Source organism: Chiloscyllium plagiosum, chromosome 17 (genome assembly GCF_004010195.1).
Source record: "Chiloscyllium plagiosum isolate BGI_BamShark_2017 chromosome 17, ASM401019v2, whole genome shotgun sequence".
Classification (NCBI taxonomy): domain Eukaryota; kingdom Metazoa; phylum Chordata; class Chondrichthyes; order Orectolobiformes; family Hemiscylliidae; genus Chiloscyllium; species Chiloscyllium plagiosum.
The window spans coordinates 62,507,171-62,531,375 of NC_057726.1; the positions used below are offsets into that span (position 1 = coordinate 62,507,171).

Consider the following 24,205-nt stretch of genomic DNA (forward strand, 5'->3'; position numbering starts at 1 on the left):
CCAGAGGATGTGGTGGAGGCTGGTACAATTGCAACATTAAAGAGGCATTTGGATGGGTATATGAATAGGAAGGGTTTGGAGGGATATGGGCCGGGTGCTGGCAGATGGGACTAGATTGGGTTGGGATATCTGGTCGGCATGGACAGGTTGGACTGAAGGGTCTGTTTCCATGCTGTACATCTGTATGACTCTATTCGGGGCTACGTTAAGAATGTAAGAGGTTTTAGGAACAAACACATTTCACTTTAATGAATTACCTCTAGCTCCCCATTTCTCACTGTGTATTAAGCCTTTTCCTTTCCACAGTTTCTCTGTTCCCCTGAAGCTGCAGTTGACCTGGTTTCTCTGCCCCCATTGGCATTTGTGAATACCAGTGAGGAGGTGGGCACTGATTCCCCTCCTTACTGCCAGCCATCTCCAGGAAAGATTGGCTCGTCCCCTCCTCTCCCTCCGGAGGTCTCCCCACTGTTGACCTGTTTGGGCTTCAGTTTGGACCTTCAACAAGGAGAACGCAGGGTGCCATCGCTGAATGCCAATGTCGCACATTGCTATCAGGGTGAAAGGAGCAAGGTCTGCCTTTATATAGTGCCTGTCATGATCAGGGACACAAAACTGCTTTGTAACTAACAGAGCGTTTTCGCAGTCTTATTATTGTGAGCACTGAGTTAGCTGTTCCTTTTAACTAGTTAATGTCACTTCCCAGAGCTTACCATCAATCTCCAAGGGGTGGACCCTCAAACAAGTACAGAATGTTAGAGCAACGGACGTCTATCAGGCCTGTGTTGTCTCCTCCACCAACAGAAGGGTACAAAAGCATTGTTGAGAATTGAGTAGGCTCTCAATTCTAGGCAGTCTAGGCATTCAAATCTGGAAATACCGATTGTTTGGGATTGGTTTTGAGCACTCCCACAGTAGTCCAAGGTGTGAGTTGGTGAATGTGACGTCCTTCATGGCCATTCTAATGGTCCTGCTCCGACTATGGTGAAGAGTAACAGTCCTCGGCTCATTTGGGCCTAAGGGTGGCCAAAGTGGAAGACCAGCCCATCTCACGCACAACCCCATGGCCCACTGGGAAGGCCAGTCAAATTTATTGACAAACATCCCACAAGACTTGGCAGGGGTTGGGGGTGGGGGGCATGTTTTTAAGGAGAAAGATTTTAAAAAGACACAAGGGTCATTGTTTTACACCGAGGGTGGTTTGCATGTGGAATGAATTTCCTGAGGAAGTCATGAATGTGAGAACAGTTACAATGTTTAAAAGACACTTCGGTAAGTACATTAATAGGAAAGGTTTGAAGGGATATGGGCTAGAGGCAGGTAGGTGGGACTAGTTTAGTTTGGGATTATGTTCAGCAAGGACTGGTTGGACCAAAGAGTCTGTTTCTGTGCTATATAACTCCATGGTTTAGATTAGATTAGATTACATACAGTGTGGAAACAGGCCCTTCGGCCCAACAAGTCCACACCGCCCCGCCGAAGGGCAACCCACCCATACCTCTACATTTACCCCTTACCTAACACTACGGGCAATTTAGCATGGCCAATTCACCTGACCTGCACATCTTTGGACTGTGGGAGGAAACCGGAGCACCCGGAGGAAACCCACACAGATACGGGGAGAACGTGCAAACTCCACACAGTCAGTCGCCTGAGGCGGGAATTGAACCCGGGTCTCTGGTGCTGTGAGGCAGCAGTGCTAACCACTGTGCCACCGTGCCGCCCACGGTTCTATAAGCTTGGTCTCTGTCAGGATGGCCAATATGCCAGCAGAGGGCAGAGACTGCTATTTGGCCATTTAAGGGTTCCAATTTGTCTGCAAACAGGTGGGTCTTGTGCCATTTTTCCCATTAATGGCAAGATGGCATGGCTGCAGGAACACATTGGTTGAAGACACCCCCTCCAGCCTGACAACATACGTTTCACACATTTCCCTATCTCCTAACCTGTCCCCAAAAGGCTGGTAAACTTCTGCTATTTGTGGCTACTAGAGGCACCAAGAGACTGTAATTCTAGAGTTTAATCTCCACACAGCTGAAGACCCGCCATTCACAGACCAAAGGAAGTCGAGACAAGAGGCCGGTGTTGGTGGAACACAGAGGGTCATCCGAGTACCTAATGGGTGGACTGTGTTTTGGAATGCTAGACTGTTGCATTAACCTTAGCAAAAGCACAAAAGATTGCACCAATAACAACAAGTTATATTTTACAGCACCTCTAATGTAGTAAATGTCCAAAGCTCCTGCTCAGAAATGATACAAAGCAAAGTGTAACACACCAAGACCCATTGGACAATATTAGGACAAATGACCAAAACAAGATAGGGCCTTTAGGGGGGTAGCGGAACAGAGGAACCTTGGGGTTCAGGTGCACGGTTCTCTGAACGTGGAATCACAGATAGACAGGGCAGGGAAGAAGGATTTGGGCACACAGGCCTTCATCAGTCAGGACATTGAGTATAGAAGTTGGGAAGTTATGTTGCAGTTGTACAGGATGTACACTTGGAGTATTGTGTTCAGTTTTTTTCATCTTGCTACAGGAAGGATGTTATTAAACTGGAAAGAGTGCAAAAGAAATTTACAAGGATGTTACCTGGGCTCAATAGTCTGAGTTATAGGGAGAGGTTGGACAAGTTAGGACTTTTTTGTTTGGAGCGTAGAAGACTGAGGGGTGACCTTCTAGAAGGGTATAAGATCATGAGAGGCATGGATAGGGTGAATGTACTCAGTTTTTTTCCCAGGATTGGGGAATCAAGGATGAGGGGGCATCAGTTTAAGGTTAATGGGGAAAGAATAAAAGGGAACCTGAGGGGCAACATTTTTTACACAGAGAGTGGTACACATATGGAACGAACTACCAGTAGAAGTATTTGAGGCCTGTATATTATCAACATTTACAAGGAATTTGGATAAATACATGGATAGGAAAGGATTAGAAGGATATAGGTCAAGTGCAGGGAAGTGGTGCTAGCGTGGACGGACTTTTTGGTCGGCATATACCAGTTTGGTCAAAGGACTTGTCTCTGTGCTGTAGGACTCTATGACTCAGATCAATAAGCTTTGAAGCATTCATTCTTGGCAGAGGTCAAGAATCTGAGAGTTGTAGAGAGAGAGATCCAAGGCTAATTGCCAGATAGGAGGAAATGCGACATGGTGGAGTGAATAAAATTGGGGATATTCAAGAGGCCAGAATTGGAGGGATGGCTAGAGTGAGTTTTATGGGACAACTTGTGTTTACATCACACATTTAATCTAGAAACTATCCCCTCTGCACCTCGCAAGCGTGTCATCAAACAAGAAAATAATTTCGGGAAGAGTCCAGGAAGCTTTGAGGAAAGAGCTGAGTTTTAAGAAGTGTTTCAAACAAAGTCAGTGAGGCAGATAGCTTGAGGGAGGGATTTCCAGAACTTGAGGCCTTGATGTTGGAAGGCTAGGCTGAATGGCACCTTGGTGTCCTACTGATGGGCCAATTGGCCTCTTTCTTTGCTGGTGGATGTTGTGGAGAATAATGGAGCGTAATGATTAATGTAATTGGTTAGCAAACTAATGCATAGGAAAAGGGTATCACAAGATAACATAAAGGGCTGAAGTAAAAAAGGAGATATAACATGTGAACTTGGACATAATTCATTGAACATTAGAATATCTGGCAAGATATAACAGGAGAAACAACTGAGTATCATTGAAGTAGGTTTTAATATCTTTATATTAGAAGCTTAGGTTGTGTCAGATAGAGACTGCTACATCAGGTTGTTCGGATTCTGCAAGTCAAAGCTAACAAAGCAGTTACGTGGTCAGTCTAAACTGCAGGCTTGAGTAAAGAATTATGTCTAGCATGAGTACAATGTGGCTGTTTAAGCTGCTATTATTCTGGGAAAGTTGTGATGTGCAAAATTATCATATTTTTGGCCTCCATCTGACAGAGAAAATGATGTCTGTGGTGTAACATTGCCATCTACTGGTGGGGCAGTATATGACACATAAGAAGAGCAGGATAATTATTCCGTGTATTTTCAATGCTATTTTTTTCTGCAGTCTTTAAAAGATCTAAATGAAGCTATGCCTTGAAGTCTGACTTCTTGCCTTTTATTTCTTGTATTTTACAGCTAATGACATCATTATTGGGTTGTGGTCAGATTTAATTTCAGCAACTTGGCTAAGGTTTTTGCTTGATATATAGGTATGTAGTTTTAAAATCTTTAGTTCACAATGGTAGAAACTGTTCGGCTGTGATGGACATCTTCTGGATTCTTCCATACACACAGCCTTCTTTTAAGTTATTGAAAAGGAATTTCTGATATCACCAAATGATTCAACTGGTAAAATTTCAACCTACATTGTGGTTCTTGTACCTAAACTAAATGTGACTGGATTTCTTTCTCAATCCCTCCAATTGCATTTAGGTTATCCATGATAATCATCATTTCACCTGACCTGAAATACTTCAGAATAATATTGATGGTAGAAAAGAGCATTTTTGGGCTTTTATCGGAAATGATCTTGTGTTGGAAGATCAACCTGGCTCATTTTTCTTTTATTCCCTTGTGAGCCTGAATGTCACTGGCTGGTCAGCATTTCTTATTGCTCCTCCCTAGTTGCCCTTTGTAAGGTGATGGTGAGCTGCCGTCTTGAACCAAGACAGCCCACCTGTTGTGGGTTCACCCTCAATACTCAAAGGGAGGGAATTCCAGGATTTTGACTTAGCGATGTGATAGATTTCCAATTCAGGATGAGGCTTGGAGTGGAACCTTCAGATGTTGCCACGTTTCTGCTGCACTTGTCCTTCTAGGTGGAAGTGGTCCTGGGTTTGGAAGGTGCTGTCTGGGGATCTTTGGTGAATTTCTGCAACGCATCTTGCACACACTGCTGCTACTGAGTGTCTATGGTGGAGGGAGTGGATGTGGTGTCAATCACACGGGCTGCTTTGTCCTGGATGCTGGACAAGCTTCGTCAATGCTGCTGGAGCTGCGTTCATCCAGACAAGTGACGAATATTCCCAGCATGGTCTGCTTGAAGGATTGGAATGCTCAATTTCTTGTTTCTTTGCTTTTCTAATTTGCTCCTAAGATCCTGTACCTGGGCACCTTTCTACATAAGATGGTGGTGTCAGTGGTGACTTGTAAACTTTTCACTGTGCTCGTTTGAGTACATGTGACAATAAACCTAATTCTAATTCTAATCCTAATGGATGTAGGTTTGCTCACTGAGTTGGAAGGTTCATTTCCAGATGTTTGTCACCCTATTAGGTAACATCTTTTTTCCTTAGTCCTAGGATGGATGTGTTCCAGCCAAACAAAGACATGCACGAGAATTCCTAGAAGCATGGCATTCCAACCGGAACTCTATCAACAAACACATCGAGTTAGACCCCATCTACTATCCCTGAAAGAAAGAAAGTGACCTCACCGCAGGAAATGACATCCCCAGCCAAAGAAACCCAAACATATAAATAGAAAGCAGGAATTATGAGCAGTGCTTTGCCTGAGGCCCACTGAAGATGTCACCTAGTAGGGTGACAAAACGTCTGGAAATGAACCTTCCAGCTCAGTGAGCAACCTACATCCAGAACCTCAACCTGAGCTACAAAACTTCTCAAAACTCTCTAGTCCTAATACTCCCAACTTGTGTCTTGTAGATGTTGGATAGGCTTTGGGAAGTCAGGAGATGAGTTACTCGCTGCAGTATTCCTACCCTCTGACCCGCTCTTGTAGCCACTGCGTTTACAGAACAGAATATCCTTTATTGTCATGAGTACTCAAGTCCAGAAGTATAGTGAAAACCTTTTACAATGACTGCCTCTTATGGCGCCATCTCAGGTACAAGTACCTCGATACAAATCTGAGATAGAAAAGAGGAATGAAAAATAAAAGTAATTGCATTACTTTGCAGTGTTTATAGAATAAGTTAGAAATAAGGCTCCGTTAAAGGATTGACATTACAGTCACATTCAAAAAAATTCAAACAAACATTACATTGCAATAGCTCAGCGCAGGGCCCACCCCACGTGGACTGACCGCCCGTATCAGACCCCAGTCCAGCAACCGTCCCCGCTCCTCTCCGAGCCTCCAGTCTGCTCCGCACAGGCTCTCGGCTGCTCCAAGGTAGGTTTCCTCTAGGACTGCTGCTGGACTGCTTCCCCAGCAAAAGCCACTACTGCGGGATTCACCTCTGGGACTTGTCAGCTTCTCCACTCAAGAGGGGGAGAGAAAAGAAGAGAAAATGAAAGAAAAAGAACAGGCAGATCAGTGGAGCTCTGTTGGAGGGTCTTATTCTGCCACCATCTTGCCAGAATGGGGCAAGTCCAGTTGAGTTTCTGATCAATGGTAAGCCCAAGGATGTTAATAGTGGGGGATTCAGCGACGGTAACACCATTGAATGTTAAGGTGTGGTGTGTAGAGTGTTTCTTACTGGAGATGGTCATTGCCTGGCATTTGTGTGGTGCGAAGGTTGTTTGCCACTTGTCAGCCCAAGTCTGGATATTGTCCGGATCTTACTGCATTTAAACATGGACTGCTTCAATATCTGAGAGGTTGCGAAAGGTGTTAAATATTTTGCAATCATCGACAAACATCCCCACTTTTGTCCTTATGATGGAGGGAAGAAGCAGCTGAAGGTGGTTGGGCCTAGGACGCGATGCTGAGGAACTCCTGCAGAGATGTCCTGGAGCTGAGATGACTGACCTCCAACAATGACAACCAACCTTCTTTCTACTAGATATGACTCCAAACAGCAGGGAGTTTGCCCCCAATACCTATTAATCCGAGTTTTGCTAGGGCTCCTTGATGCTACGCTCTGTTAAATGTGGTCTTGATGTCGAGGGCTGTTACTAATCATTAAGATTAAAAAGCTTTCCTGTAACTCTGCTGTCAAGATTATGTAGGGCACGAGGCAGAAATGTATAACTGAGTCAACAATCTGCTTTCTCAAGTCAACAGCACACGACTTATGTTCCTCACTCCTGAATTAACAATCCCTCTGTCACCTTCCCAGTTTCACTCCAACTGGTCTCACTCAGACAAGGAAATTCAATTGACAGCACCAATGTAGAACAAGTGGGCAGATTTTTGTATCTCAGTTCAATCATTACAGAAGATGCTAAATGCAGCACTAAGAGAATCAGAAGAATTGAAATGGCAAGACAAGCTTTCCACCGAATGAGTTAGATTTAACAATAGAGAGGAGGATCCAATGTACAAGAAAACACTTGCTTAAATATTGTATTTGATCAATGTTTCACTGGAAACATATGAAATTGAGTGTGCAAGCAATCAACTGACTAAAAGACCCAAAGCCTTTGCAATGTGCAGATATGGAAGAACGCTCAGGATATCTTGGAAAGAGAGAGTAAACATTGGCAAGTCCAAAGACATGCAGGTTAGGTGAATTAGCCATGCTAAATTGCCCATAGTGCCCAGTGATGTGTAGGTTAGGAGAATCAGTCATGGGAAATGCAGGATTACAGGGATAGAGTAGGTGGGTGGGTTTGACTTTGGAGGGCCAGTGTGGACTCAATGGACAGAATGGCCTGCATCCACACTGTAGGGATTCTATGACTCTATGATCCTGGGAAGGATGGAATCCAGAAAACGTACAAGAGACATCACGAAGAGTGGACAATTGCATGATTTTGACCATGTGATTAAGAACATACATGGAACACTGCTTTGAAGAGCCTCATCAGTACTAAAAGGAGCTGAGGAAGACATGGAATTTCTAGCTCGAGCTCCCTCATGGGCAATCAGGAGGCAATGGGAATGGTTTACAGTTCAGCAATATGGCTCTGAACACTCAGCAAAGGGAACGAACCTGAAAATAAACTTAGGGATGACCAAGAAAAAACATTCCATATTGATCCAAAAGGGGTTGTTTGTCTGAAGCTGGGGCAGAGACATGTTGTTAGGCCAAAATAGTATGAATTTCTTCTGTGATTGACTGTGTTAGATTGATTTTGGAATTATATTTTCGTCCCCAGCACAGATACCTATCTCTTTAAGTAACAACAGACAAAAATGAAAAGATGAACCAAATACCCATCAATTATCTTCTAATTGAATAATGGGATAGGTTCCTGCAACTGGGAGGTCCTGTGCCCGCTCCTATGTTCCTAAAAGGAAGCATGTCTGTAACTGAGGTTCAACAATGTATTTGAGTAATTCTGTTAAATGTTTTGGATAAAAGATTTTCAGGAAAGACAGGGAAGGGTGAGGAGGGGAGACTATGTCCCAGGAGGATCATGGACTGAATCTCTTTCTTGAGACAACACAGGCACTGGTAGACAATTGATTGTCCACTCACCAGAAAAGATAGAGGGGAGCAAATCTGCAAGGATATTACAGAGAAATGCATGAACTATCGTGTAGTGACAATGCAAGATTGTAATTATCTGAACGTGGACCAAGATGGACTGAAATGGGAAAGGCTTGTGTGATGCACTAACATGGACTGAGTAAAGTTGGACTGAATGATGTGGTCCCATATTGTAAATCCTATGTAAAACAGGAGCAGGCTTTGCTATGGTCTAAACTCAGTTGTAAAGGATGGTGACTTAAACAAAGCACCGAGGGCTGGTCTCTTCAGGAGATGAATGGATACACTTCACGTGATCTGTTTTAGATTAGATTACTTACAGTGTGGAAACAGGCCCTTCGGCCCAACAACTCCACACCTACCCTCCAAAGAGCAACTCACCCAGACCCATTCCCCTACATCTAACACTACAGACAACTTAGCATGGCCAATTCCCCTAACCTGCACATTTTTGGACTGTGGGAGGAAACCGGAGCACCCGAGGAGAATGTGCAAACTCCACACAGACAGTTGCCTGAGGCGGGAATTGAACCCGGGTCTCTGGTGCTATGAGGCAGCAGTGCTAACCACTGTGCCACCGTGCCGCCCATGTTGTCTTCAGGATGGGAACTAAACCTAAATGGGGATTGTCGTCTTCAGAAAACGGATACACAATGTGAAGGGATTGAGAAAATAAATGGAGTAAAAGAAAATTCAAGATGTTAGATTTTATCACAATCTTCCTATCATTTTTAAAGAGGAAAGCTAATTACAAAACCTGTCTTTCATTGACACTTGTTTCTGTAGAGGTTGCACTGTACCTGATCTATTCTTGCAGTGTCTCCTGATCTGCAAATTCTTCGGCGTGCAACTAAGTTCCTTTTCGTACACCAGAAGCACATTGAGTCCTGGTAACAGATGGGGAATTCCCATTGTACAGGAATCACATCCGATCTACTACTAGCTGGTGAATGCCATCCCTTTACCGAACTCTGCAACAGTTTGCTTAGCTGAAACTTCCCAACATCACTAATTGTGATGCCATATCTGTAGTCACACAACACTGACTGTGCCATCATTATTTCTGTGAATGCACACTGTATACAGTCCTGTGTGAATTATACATGAGTGTACAATCCTTAAGCCAGTCCCATTTCACTGTAAAAAAAATTACTCCTGTTGCTCCACTTCCAAAACCAAATTCGCCTGTGAATAAAGTAATTGAGGCATAAACAGATGGGATAGTAATGTGGTCTCATTTAGCTCAGTTGACCATTCACTATGCTTCCTTCACTTACGTTCACGGTTGGTATATTGAGCATTTATTTTTCATCTAAATCCACCCTGGGATAAGTTCAAGACTTGTTATACTATCCCTAGTTGAACTCAAATGTGTCCATCACCTATAGTAGTAGAACTCCTTACCTCCCTTAATCTCTATCCTTCCTTGAACCTGCAGGAATTTAAACCCAAGCTGGTCCTCACCAAAAGATAGCTTAATGATTTGCCTCAAATTCCTTCTAGCTTCATCTGGCCTGAATGGTGACATATCTTTGTAAATAAGGAAACAGTTCTATCTTTCTGGCTGAAGAACGGTATTAGGTAAGACTGGGAACCAGTCACTTAACTTCCCAATTGAATAAGAAATGGCATTGTGGTTCAGGCTATGAACTTAGCTAGGAAATAACATGATATTTATCTCTTTTTTACATAGAAAATAGCAACAGAAATAGGTTGTTCAACCCTTCGATCCTACTTTGCCAGTCAATATGACCACATTGGATTATGCAATGTTCTCACTTTCTCACCAATCCCTCTCGCCCTAAGAACTATGTAGAAATATAGAAATGTGGAAAGCATGTGCAAGAGTAGGCCATTCAGCCCTTCGAGCCAGCGCCACCATTCAATATGATTGTGGCTGATCATGCAATCTCAGTATCCCATTCCCACTTTCTCTCCATCCATCCCCAGTTCTAGACTTGCCCAACATCGGAACATTCTTCCCACATCTAGCCTGTCCAGTCCCATCAGGACTTTATATGTTTCTACGAGATACCTCCGTCATTCTTCCAAATTTCCAGTGCGTACAAGCTCAGTCAATCCAGTCTTTCTTCATACGTCAGTCCTGCCATCCCAGGAATCAGTCTGATGAACCCTCGCTGGACACACTCAGTAGCAAGGACTCAGACTAAGAGACCAATATTGCACACAATACTCAAGGTGTGGCCTCACCAAAGCCCCGTATAAGTGCAGCAAGATATCTAACTCATTCTTAAAAACCTTAAATGTTTTGGCCTCCGCCAATTTCAGTGTCAGAGAATTCCACAGGCTCTGCATTCTTTTGATGAAGAAGTTTCCCCTCACCTCTGTCCTAAATGGCCTATCCTATATCCTTAGACTGTGACTGTCACCCCTGGTCATCGGGAACATCAGTTTTGTCTTTACTCTGACTAGTCCTGTTAGAATCTTATAGAATCTTATTCTTCTAAACTCCTGTGAATATGGTCCTAATCAATTCAGGCTCTCTTCGATGTCAGCGCTTTCATCCCAGAATGGGATATGTATGTGAACACATGCGGTTACCCCAACACCCCAAAAAGAATTTTACATTTTCTTGCTAGCCCACATGTGTTACTTTTGTTTTTTTGCTCTACCCCTCAAGTCCCTGTTGTTCGTGAGTGAGAATAGATACAATCGAATTTTGATGCAATCAACTGAGCTAAGTCTAAGCATCCATGAAAAATCACTTCCAGTTTTGGGAGGCAGGAACTGAGCTCACAGCACTTGGATAGAAGCTCATTTTATTAATAATCTGCCACTGTGGGAGATTTCTCCTTAATTTTATAAGGTCCCCATAGTTTTAGGAGGATTTTTTGATTGAGCCATAGAGACTCAATCTTTGCCAGCTACTCAGAAACTCAGTAGCATGAGGTGGAAATTGGGAAATTCAATGACTTGTTCTGAGTCTTACCTCATATCATTCTCCAGCCAAGGACATAGACGTCAGGCTCACCAGACTATACTTCCTTGGCTTGTCCTTACCACCTTTCTTAAGTAATGGCACCATATCAGCCAACATCTGGTTTTCCAGCACCTCACTTGTGGCTATCGATGATGCAAATATCTCAGCAAGGAGCCCAGCAATCACTTCCCCAGCTTCCCTCAAAGTTCTGGGATACGCCTGTTTGGGTTCTGATGATTTATTTAGCTGTTTCCATACCATAGGGAATCTACTCTTATGCATTTTAAGACATCCAGCACCTCCTCTTGTGTAATATGAATACTTTTCAAGATATCACTACTTATTTCCCCAAGTTCTACACACTAATGCAAAATACTTGCTTAGTATCTCCCCTATCTCCTATGGTTTCACACATAGATGGGCTTGTTGATCTTTAAGGGGCCCTATTCTCTCCCTAGTTACTCTTTTGTCCTTAATGTATTTATAGAATATCTTTGGATTTTCCTTAAGCCTAGTTGCCAAAGCTATCTCATGTCCCCTTTTTGCCCTCCTGATTTCCCTCTTAGGCATATTCCAATTGCCCCTATCTCCTCTAGGGATTCGCTCGATCCCAGGCGTCTATACCTTACATTAGTCTCCTTTTTCTTGATCAGGGTCTCAATTTCTCCAATCATCCAGCATTCCCTGCACCTACCAGCCTTGCCCTTTGCACTCGTAGCAACATACTGTCTCTGAACTCTCATTTTTGAGGGCCTCCAAGTTTCCATCCGTCCCTTTACCTGCGAATAGCCTCTCCCAATCAACTTGTGAAAGTTCCTGCCGAGTACCGTCAAAATTGGCCTCATTTCAATTTAGAAATCTAACTTGAGATCAGGCCTATCCTTTTCCATAAATATTTTTAAATTACATTCACTGGTCCCAGAGTGCTCCCGCACCGATGCCTCAGTCACCTGCCCTGCCTTATTTCCTCTGAGGAGGTCACATTTTGCTCCTTCTCTGGTAGGTACATCCACATACTGAATAAGAAAATTTTCTTGAACACTTTTAACAAGTTTTTCTCCATCCAAGCCTTTAACGCTATGGCAGTCCCCAGTCTATGTTTGGAAAGTTAAAATCCCCTACCATTATAATCCTATTATTCTTACAGATGTCTGAGTTCTCTTTACACATTTGCTTCTCAATTTCCTGCTAATGATTGGGGGGGACGTAGAGTACAATCTCAATCAAGTGATCATCCCTTTATTATTTCTCAGTTCTCCCCATATAACTTTACTGGACATTGTCCAGGACATTATCCTCCCTCAGTACAGCCGTAATATTATCCTTAACGAAAAATGCTACTCCCTCTCCTCTCTTGCCCCCCTTCCCCCCTTTCTATCTTTCCTATAGCATCTAAACACTGGAACATTAAACTGCCAGGCTTGTCCATCCTGGAGCCACGTTTTGTAATGGCTATGATATTCCAGTCCCATGTTCTCAACCATTCTCTGAGTTAATCTGCCTTACTTGAGAGGCCTCTTGCATTGAAATAAACACAGTTTAATTTATCAGTCTTACTTTATCTCGTTCTCTGCCTTGCTGTTGTGCCTTGACTACTTAACTTGCTCTTTTTCTCTACTGTATCAGCCTTAGACTTATGTCTTTCCTCATTATCTCTTTGGGTTTGCCCACCTTACTAGTTTAAAACCTGTCGAGCAGGTCTAGCAAATCTCCCTGCCAAGATATTGATCCACTTCCAACTCCTTTTATAGGTCATTTCTACCCAGAAGAGTCAACCAAAGATCCAAAAATGTAAATCCCTGCCCCCACTCCTCAGCCATGTATTCATCTGCTCTATCATTCTATTCCTACTCTCACTAGCTCACAACACCAGGAGTTATCCAGATATTACTACCCTTGAGGACCTACATTTTAATTGTCTGCCCAACTTCCTATATCCTCTCTGCTGAACTTCATCCCTTTCTCTTCCTGTGTCATTGATTCAACACATATGACAACCTTCATAGAACCATAGAGTCCCTACAGTGTGTAAACAGGTCATTTGGCCCAACAAGTCCACACCGACCCTCTGAAGAGTAACCCACACGTCCCTGAACACTATGAGCAATTTAGCGTGGCCAATCCCACCTAACCTGCACGTCTTTGAATTGTGGAAGCAAACCAGAGCACCCAGAGGAAATCCACACAGACACGGGGAGAATGTGCAAACTTCACACAGACAGGCGTCCGAGGTGGGAATCGAACCCAGGTCTCTGGCACTCTGAGGCAGCAGTGCTAACCACTGAGCCACTCAGCCATCATGCCACCCCTCTCGAAACATCCCACCAAGACACATCCCACTATCCTGTAACCCTGTATTCCCCATTGCTAACCCACCCAGCCTGGACACTATTGGCAACTTAGCATGGCCAGTCCAGCTAACCTGCACATCTTTTGGCTGTGGGAGGAAACCAGAGCACCCAGAGAAAACCCATGAGACATTGGAGGACGTGCAAACTCCACACAGACAGCTGCCCGAGGCTGGAATCGAACCTGGATCCTTATCGCTGTGAAGCTGCAGTGCTAACCACAGCCTTCTGCTGGTTACTCTTTCCATTCCTGAAGAAGGGCTCATGCCCGAAACGTCGATTCTCCTGTTCTCCTGACCTGCTGCGCTTTTCCAGCAACACATTTCCTACTCTTTCCATTGAGAATGTCCTGCACCCTCTCCTAGACATTCTCGACCCTGGCAATGGGAGGCAACACAGCATACTGATGTCTCGCTCTTGGCATAGAAAGGTCGATCTGTGCCGATTAGAGAGTCCCCAATCACAATCAAACACTTGGAACCTAACAAATCCCTTACTATAACAGAGCCAGCCTCGGTACCATAAACCTGGCTGTCAGTGCTATCTTGCCCTGTGAAGCCATCATCCTCTACAGTTACTTACCTGTTTGAGATGGGGATAGCCACAGAAGATCCTGCACAATCTGCCTACCTCTCCTACCTTTCCTAATGGTAAACCATATACCTGACTTTATCTGCAGTTTTTCTACTTTCCTGAAACTGCCATCCATCATAACCCCGGCTCCTGTAAATTCTTCATTGTCTCTAACTGTTGTTCCAGCCCATCAGTGCTATCCAATAGGATTCACATCCAAACATACATTGTGCAGAGATAATCTCCAGGAACACTGAAATTCTCCCTAATCTCTCACATCTGACAGAAAGAGCACATCACTCTACTAAAAGCCACCTCTGCCCCTTAAAACAAATAGAGTCATAGAGTCATCGAGATGTACAGCATGGAAATAAATCCTCCGGTCCAACTCGTTCATGCCGACCAGATATCCTAACCTAAACTAGTCCCATTTGCCAGCACTTGGCCTGTGTCCTGTGAAACCCTTCCTATTCATATACCCATCCAGATGCCTTTTAAATGTTGTAATTGCATCAGCCTCCAACACTTCCTCTGGCAGCTCATTCCATACATGCACCACCATCTGCGTGAAAAAATGTCCCTTAGTTCCCTTTTAAATTTTTCCCCTCTCACCCCAAAACTATGCCTTCTAGTTCTGGACTCCCCCACCCCAGGGAAAAGACCTTGTCTATTTATCCTATCCATGCCCGTCATGATTTTATAAACCTCAATAAGGTCACCCCTCAGCCTCCGACGCTCCAGGCAAGACAGTCCCAGCCTATTCAGCCTCTCCCTGTAGCTCAAATCCTCCAACCCTGGGAACATCCTTGTAATTTTAAGAATACTTTTAAGTTTCACAACATCCTTCCAATAGGAGGGAGACCACAATTGCACAATGTCCTCTACAGCTGCAACATGACCTCCCAACGCCTGTAGTCAATGCTCTGACCAATAAGGGAAACCAAATGCTTTCCTCTCTCTCTTACCTATCTGCGACTCCAATTTCAAGTAACTATGAACCTACACTCCAAGGACTCTTTGTTCAGCAACACTCCCCAAAACCTTACAATTAAGTGTATAAGTCCTGCCCTGATTTGACTTTCCAAAATGCAGCATCTCGCATTTATCTAAATTAAACTCCATCGGTCACTCTTCAGCCCATTGGCCCATCTGATCAAGATCCCATTTTAACCTGAGGTAACCTTCTTCACTGTCCATGACACCTCCAATTTTGGTGTCATCTGCAAACTCCATAACTACACGTCCTATATTCAAATCCAAATCATTCATATAAATGACAAAAAGCAGTGGACCCAGCACTGATCCTTGTAGTACACCACTGGTCACAGCCTCTGGTTTGGAAAGCAACCCTCTACCACCACTCTCTGTTTTTTCATGGATGGTTCCCTCTCATGCTTAGAAAGCAATTTTTTGTTACAAACGGATCGAAAATTTATTGACGAATGTCAAAATCCCACTGTATTTTCTGCAAAGTATGTAAAGAACTGGAATCCTGAGGGACAGGATGTACATGTATTTGGAAAGGCAAGGATTGATTAGGGATAGTCAACATGGCTTTGTGCGTGGGAAATCATGTCTCACAAACTTGATTGAGTTATTTGAAGAAGTAACAAAGAAGATTGATGAGGGCAGCGCAGTAGATGTGACCTATATGGACTTTAGTAAGGCGTTCGACAAGGTTCCCCATGGGACACTGATTAGCAAGGTTAAATCTCACAGAATACAGGGAGAACTAGCCATTTGGATACAGAACTGGCTCAAAGGTGTGGAGGGTTGTTTTTCATACTGGAGGCCTGTGATCAGTGGAGTGCCACAAGGATCGGTGTTGGGTCCTCTGCTTTTTGTCATTTACATAAATGATTTGGATGCGAGCATAAGAGGTACAGTTAGTAAGTTTGCAGATGACACCAAAATTGGAGGTGAAGTGGACAGTGAAGAGGGTTACCTCAGATTTAAACAGGATCAGGACCAGATGGGCCAATGGACTGAGAAGTGACAGAGGGAGTTTTATTTGAATTTTGGGAAAGCAAATCTTAGCAGGACTTATACCCTTAATGGTAAGGTCCTAGGGAGTGTTGCTGAACAAAGAGACCTTGGATGACCGTATAGAGGTTTACAAAATTATGAGGCGCATGGATAGGATAAATAGACAAAGTCTTTTCCCTGGGGTCGGGGAGTCCAGAATTAGAGGGGCATAGGTTTAGAGTGAGAGGGGAAAGATACAAAAGAGATCTAAGGGGCAACCTTTTCACGCAGAGGGTGGTATGTGTATGGAATGAGCTGCCAGAGGAAGTGGTGGAGGCTGGTACAATTGCAATATTTAAGAGGCATTTGGACGGATATATGAATAGGAAGGGTTTGGAGGGATATGGGTCTGGTGCTGGCAGGTGGGACTAGATTGGGTTGGGATATCTGGCCGGCATGGACGAGTTGGACCGAAGGGTCTGGTTCCATGCTGCACATCTCTATGACTCTACAATTGTTTTCCACTTGTTGATAATTTATTAATGAAATAAATATATATGATCTGCGGAGTCTGTAAAGAACTGTTGTAGATAATTTATTAATGAAGTTAAAAAATGTATACACCAGTATACAGTACATGATCGTTTTAGGATTATACAGCTTTCCGCCGAGAGGAGGCGATAGCCAGGGAGACAGGGACAGTCAGCCATTGTTTGTGCACCATCTTGCTGCCAGGAGAAAGGCTGGCATGCGCACTGCGCTGGTGAAGGAGGAGGCGGGTGACGGTTGGTGCGTGCGCATGTGTGGGAAAGGGCGCGGAGTTTAAACGACGGGAGCGGTTGTTGGCGCTACCGACAGGAGCGGGTGAGGGTGAGTGAGTGAGCGAGCTCGGTCACCGGGAGGAGGAAGGGGGAAAAGGAGGGAGTGCTCGTTAACCGGGGCTGCTGGGGGGAAATTGCTGCTTTGCTTGCATTTCTTCTGAAGCGCGGCGGTTCGCTGTCGTGTCACGGCTTGTAATATGTCTGTTTTTTTAAAAAGTGTTTCCATTTTTGACAGTTTCCGAATCCTCGCCGCCCTTTTTCCAGAAAAAGAAAGTCCTGCTTATTGTATTTTTTTTTGTTGAAGTGCGGAATATGGTAAACGACTATCCCCTTCCCCAAAAACATGATAAATCACGTTCTGAGGGAGAAACTCTGAACCAGAACATTAAGGCAGGCGGCCAAAAGCTTACTCCATTTGAGGACAATTATTTTTGTTTAATCCTTACCCACCCACCCACCTTCTGTTGTTGTGATCTTCCTTTCCTTAACCTCCCTCTCTTTTTCTACCTACCCCCACCCCAAAAAAATGAAATTCTGCTGGAAACTGCATTTCTCATCTGGATGGAATTTGCCCAGTGGGAAGTTTGCCAGCTCCCACCCAGTCTGCACATTCCTGCATCAGCCAATCTGCTCGTTAGGCTCTGGGACAGGTTAAAATTAACAGCAACTGTCAGGCTGCTGTGGCCACTGTGCAATAATCTCTGCAGTCTTCAGAGGGTTTTTTTTTGCACTTTCTTTTCAGTGACTGCAGTTCCAAGTGGTTTATGGCTTTCATTATGCTCCTCTGTTCCCATTTTTCTGTGTTGTGACTGAGGCTTCAACCTGGCTGTGGAGCTGTTACAGTTTAGTTTCATCCTGTAATCTGACTTCTCGGTACACACTTGCATCATGTATGATTAGGGATGCTGGATATGCTACAATTTTTCTTGCCTTTTTTTTTTAAAAAAAGAGGTCGGTTGTCATTTAAACTGCAATCAACTAACTCAGTAAGCAAGCCCACTTGTCACAACAAAGTCTGACAAAAGGAATGAAACCAAACTGACTGCCTGGCATTATCCCAGGTCTTGGAAATGACAGCTGCAAGGCAAAAGTGAGGACTGCAGATGCTGGAGATCAGAGTCTGGATTACAGTGGTGCTGAAAAAGCACAGCAAGTCAGGCAGTATCCGAGGAGCAGGAAAATCGACGTTTCGGGCAAAAGGCCTTCATCAACAATGAGGCCAATGACTGTAGCAAACCCAGCAGTACTGACCCTGCAAACTACTTCCAATTAGTATCTGGGGCTGGAATTGCCACAATAGTGAGTAGTCACAAAATGTGCAAGACACTACCACTACCATTTCTGGGTGATCTCCCAGCAAGACAGACCCAGTATAGATGTTGAAACAGTGATATGCATTTGGGAGGGTGGATGTCTTTTAATGTTGGTTCCAGATGTCAAAGTTTCATAGCATGAGGTCAGATATAGGCAAGGAAACTTATGACTTTTCTAACCCTACATGAATGGAAAAATCAGCCTGGAACTTATCAGGTGGACTAAGTGGAAAATTAAGTTCAAATTCCTATCCAAGTACACCATTTTAAGCTAACATTTCACTGAACACTGGGATGCCACAATATTGCATCTGCACTTAACTCTGGTAAGATTTGATCAATCCTCTTGCTCTGGTAGAAGTAGACGATTTGAGGTGTCCTGTATAAAGGTAATTGGAATTGCAGTGGCAACATTTCCTCCTTGCACAAGCTATGGGGTTGGTGTAATATGTTTATGGGTAGAGCACTAGTTAACATCTAGAAAAGAGGTAATAGAAGAGTTGATGTCAGTGATTTCATTCTGCTTTTGAGACCCTTTATTTAAACTGCTAAATACTTGAGTGACTTGCTTCACCATTTCAATGGACACTTAAGAACCATGTGAATTTTGACAATTGTTGAAATATTTTGGTCATTGTTAGACTTTCAGTTCCAGACTTTGAAAATTAAAATTGACTTTCTGCCATCGTTGAATTTGAATCTAGGTCCCCAAAGCATTAGAGTCATAGAGATGTACAGCATGGGAACAGACCCTTTGGTCCATCCCACCCATGCTGACCAGATATCCCAACCCAATCTAATCCCACTTGTTTGTTTTAGAGCCAATATCCCAAGGGTGCACCAAGTCTGTTCAATAAGATCATGGTGGGGTATAACAATGCAGATGAATTTGGGCTCCTTGTACACAAATCATAAAGTTAAGTGCAGGTACACCCATCAAATAGGAAGGCAAAACGCCTGCTAGGCTTTATTAAAATGGAATGAGTAAGAATGTCTTGCTAACATATGTGTAGTTGAGGCTACAGCTATAGAGTACTGTATATAGTTTGATCTTACCTAAAAATGGATAAACTTACAGTTGATGGTTAATGTAAAGATTCGCTGTTGCTAAGAGTGTTGTCTAGTCAGTCTGTTGAGACTGTTCAGTATTCAATAAGATGGCTATTGTCATCAGGTCTATTTTTTCCACTTGTTTACCACATTGATGGCCTTCCAGTAAAAGGACTCCTCTAACTGCAGCATTGTATATATTCAGTGTTCTCTGGGTGAAAATTTCCAAAATTAAAAGACCCTAATTAGAAATTCCTCATCTGTTCTACTATATTATACTCTGTCTACCAACTTTTTGCCCATTCACTTTATCTGTCTACAGACGTTTAGCAGACTCTGTCACTTTCATAACCTGCTTTGCTATTTATCTTTATAACAGCAGCAAATTTGGCTATAATAGTTGCCAACACTCAAGTCATTAATAAAGATTGCAAATAGTTGGGTCTCAAATGTGGTTCCCTATGGAATGTCTGTCATTACAGTTTATCAAACAGAAAGTGATCAGTTTGTTTTTCTGACTAATTTGTCGGAAAGCATGTATGGTGAATTCTTGGGTGCAGCTTTATCCACCCTTGTTAAATCTTCAGAGGATTGTACTTCAGGCAATATTTCATTTTCACATGAGTAGAATCAGCATGGTTTTGTTTTCTATAGGTACTACTACTGTTGGTAGCAGATGTTTGTTTGTTTTTCAATGACTGCTAAGTTAACTGGCTTATAGTTTATCTGAATGATTCATTGAATATAGTTAAGCCTGAAATTAACAGGTCTTTCTGGGAATTTCAGAAAATCCAGAGGTAAGGAATCTTAGATGGACTGGATGTGAAAGACCAGCTATCATTTTAGCAAATGGCAGAACAGTTGACCTAATGCTGCTTCTATTTTATTTTTGTTTTATAATTGACACCACATAACTTCATTTTCTTTTGTGGTCTTGCTGTGTGCAAATGCTGTTGGATTTTCAGAAGTAATTAGTGATTTTATGTTGGTTTTTGCGATATTGATTTTGTTCTTTTGTCTGTGGTGTTCACCACAACAGTGGAAAATGTTTTGTTACTTTCATTGATTGGAAACCACCAAGTGGATGCAGCATAAGACTTGGAATGGGTATAAATCTTCACTTTTAAACCATTTAGAGTCATAGAGATGTACAGCATGGAAACAGACCCTTCTGTCCAACCCGTCCATTCTGACCAGATATCCCAGCCCAATCTAGTCCCACCTGCCAGCACCCGGCCCATATCCCTCCAAACCCTTCCTGTTCATATACCCATCCAAATGCCTCTTAAATGTTGCAATTGTACCAGCCTCCACCACATCCTCTGGCAGCTCATTCCATACACGTACCACCCTCTGCGTGAAAACGTTGCCCCTTCAACATGACCTCCCAACTCCTGTACTCAATGCTCTGACCAATAAAGGAAAGCATACCAAACGCTACCTGCGACTCCACTTTCAAGGAGCTATGAACCTGCACTCCAAGGTCTCTGTTCAGCAACACCCCCTAGGACCTTACCATTAAATGTACAAATCCTGCTAAGATTTGCTTTCCCAAAATGCAGCAGCTCGCATTTATTTGAATTAAACTCCCTCTGTCGCTTCTCAGACCATTGGCCCATCTGGTCCTGATCCTGTTGTAATCTGAGATAACCCTCTTCGCTGTCCACTACACCTCCAATTTTGGTGTCATCTGCAAACTTACTAACTGTACCTCTTGTGCTCGTATCCAAATCATTTATGTAAATGACAAAAAATAAAGGGCCCAGCACCGATCCTTGTGACACTCCACTGGTCACAGGCCTCCAGTCTGAAAAACAACCCTTAAATACATTCATGGTTGTATTAGTTTGAAAAAAACGGGCAGTTTGAATACCAGTGCTTTTAGAGGAATAAATGTTGACCAGGACAATGGGATAAATTTCTGATTTTCAAAATAATGCCATGTACCTGTTTACATCTTCCTGAGTGAGCAGATGCTACTCCATATAATGATTCATCTGAAAGGCAGTGCCTGTGTCCAACAGTGCAACTATTTATGTCTCAAGTGCTAGGCAATAACCACCTCCAGCAAGAGACCATCTAGCCATTGCCACATAACATTCAAAGGCGTTATCACACCTGAATCCCTCATCAACATCCTGAGTGTTGCCAGTACCTAGGAGCTACATGCTGGCTACAAGTGTCAGAAGCTAGGAATTCTGCAGCAAGTAATTCCCCTCTTTTTTTCCCAAAACATGTCCACCACCTACAATCTACAGGGTTGTGATGGAAAAATCTTTGCTTGTCGAGATGAGTACAACTCCCAGCACCACACGATGCTTTGCTTTGGATGATGTCAAGCTGCCTGTTTGATTTGAACTATCATTTTCAATATTCACTTCCTTCATCAATGGCAGTGGTTGTTACCATCTACTGAAACTCTCTCTTCAAGGCTTCTTTTGACAACACCTTGGAAACCTGAGGCCTCTATCACCGAGAAGAGTAAGTGTAGCACATGCAAGGACATGAATACCACCGCCTGCAAGTTCCTCTACAAACTGCACACCGTTCTGACTTTGAACTGTTCCTTCATCATCACCAAGTCTAAATTTCTTTCTAATAGCATTGTAAGTAAGTCTCTATCCAGAGGTCTGCAGCTATTTAGGAAGGTAGCTTATAAGCATCTCCAGGGCAGTTAGGGATGGTCAATTTTTGCATCCCATGAATAATTTTTAAAAAGCCTTTAGTGCCACAGAATGTCAATATAGATAGTCATGCTTAATCATCTAGTGTGGGGCTTATACCCACAAACTTTAGATTCAGGTGTCAATACTACCAAATCAGTCATAACTGACTTGAAGGAAGACTGTTCTAGTCTGTTTTGAAACTTTATTGCTGATGGATATTTGTAAATACAGTAACTGTAGAAAGGATGTTTCCCTTGGTCCAGAACAATGGGAATAGTCTCAGGATAAAAGCTGAGCCATTTAGGACTGAGATAAGGAAGAACCTCTTCACTTAAAGAATAGTGAACCTTTGGAATGCTTTACCGGAAAAACTGAAAACTCACTAAGTTTGAGAGATTTATAGGTTTCTACTTGTTAAAGACATCCAGGCATATGGGAATAGGGAGTTGCTGTAGATGATCAGTCATGACTCTGGCGGACTAGACTCTGGACTGAAGGGGACACTGGCTCCTAACACACTTACAGATGGTTATACGTTTGACACCTGTTTTTAAAATCTATGCTCTTGCACTTTGATACAAATTGTCAAAAGGTGTAAGCAGTGCTTGTTGCTACTAGAACCCAACCTGTTTGCTGTTTTGAACCTCATCACCACAACATCCTTTTTCCCCTTAGTCTAATTGGGGAAAGATTGCTCCAATGTCTTGGGTATGAATACAACAGTTCATGATTTATTTATTTGCTGCTTCATTTTCTTTTAGGTTACAGACAGCAAATTGTCCAAAAGAGAAGGATAAAGGAGGAAATGTCTCTTCAGAGTGTGGAAGCAATGCTGCGAGGCCCTTTAAAACGCCTGAGACAGCAGCCTTCTGAGAGTAATGGAAGTGACAATGGTGAGTTGCATGTTAAACTACAAGCAGTTCCTCCCTGAAATTGCTCCCATTCATAAAACTGTACAGCATGGAAACACACCCTTTGGTCTAACTTGTCCATGCTGACCAGATATTCTAAATTAATCTAGTTCCATTTGCAAGTATTTGGCCCATATCCCCCTAGACCCCTCCTATTCATATAACCGTACAGGTGCCTTTTAAATCTTGTAACTGTATCCGCCTCCACCACTTCCTCTGGCAGATCATTCTATACACATGCCACCCCCTGTGTAGAAAATGCCACCCCTTGGGTTGCTTTTAAATCTTTCTTTGCTCACCTTAAACCTATTCCCCTAAAGTTTTGGACTCTCCCACCCTGGGGAAAAGATTTGATGCTTCTGAGTTGTCAAAATTGGATGGAGAAAATCTTGTTGTGTGTTTTTGCCTACTCGCTCTTTGTGTGATGGAATTTAGTTTACTCTACTGACATGGTGGGTCAGGTTGTCATTCAAAATTGAAATTTGTTTGGAATGTGAAAGAGCTGATGTTTACAATATTCTGCATCCTCTTGAGGCACCACATACTGTTGTGGAGAAAATATAGAGAATCACCAGGAGACGCAGAGAAGTAGGTCTTTTATTTGCAAACAAAAAACCATGACATTGAAAGCAATTTCTTGAATGCCCACGAACCTCTAGGTCTGTGGATTTTTATTTTTTTTTTTAATCATGTTTCTGTTAGCTTATGAGCATGTCCAACTATATTAATCAAACTCTAGCTACACAATAAACCAGTGATGTTAATTCCCACTATCTCTTTAGTTGTACATTCTACTTAATGTTATTCTAATGTCACGGTTAGATATTTATTGCTAACTCTCTGCTACAGTGATCTTCTATTCCAGACTAACCTGTCATGATAGATATTTTGCTATTCCATCTGTTACAATAGTCTCCTGAATCAAGCTGCCTAATGACGTGTCCCAATCCTGTCCTAATAACACTTAACAGAGGAACTTGCTTTGTGACTTGTTATCTCATCTCGCCATAGTGACCTTTCAGCCTTAACCGTATGCTGCTAATTGGTGTAAGAACATTCCACTGTTCTTATCCCATCCTGCCTTCCGCAGTTTGCCAGTGGTCTTCATGCTTTAACCCTTCCCATGCTTTAGTGTTCCTTATTTTCCATAATACTTGTGGAATTCTTCTGGGACTTTTTAAAGGAATTGTGTGTTTGTATAGGATACAGCAGTTGCTGGTTCATTCTAGACTCGTTGACAATATTAGATTGTCACTGCTGCCATTCTACTGGTATGGGGTCCAGAATGAGGACTGTTTGAAGTAGTTTATAGCC

The 24,205-nt window shown here is 43.0% G+C and overlaps 1 protein-coding gene across 1 annotated transcript in view; it reads left to right on the forward strand.

Moving 5' to 3' along the window:
• The first annotated feature begins 16,843 nt into the window (after positions 1 to 16,843).
• The window catches only part of LOC122558634 (anillin-like), a 62,966-nt gene continuing 55,604 nt past the window's right edge, over positions 16,844 to 24,205 (forward strand). Inside the window, exons 1-2 of the mRNA XM_043707432.1 lie at positions 16,844 to 16,994; positions 22,742 to 22,873. Coding sequence (XP_043563367.1) covers positions 22,786 to 22,873 — 88 coding nt within the window. The 5' untranslated portion in view covers positions 16,844 to 16,994; positions 22,742 to 22,785. The remainder of the gene's footprint in view (positions 16,995 to 22,741; positions 22,874 to 24,205) is intronic.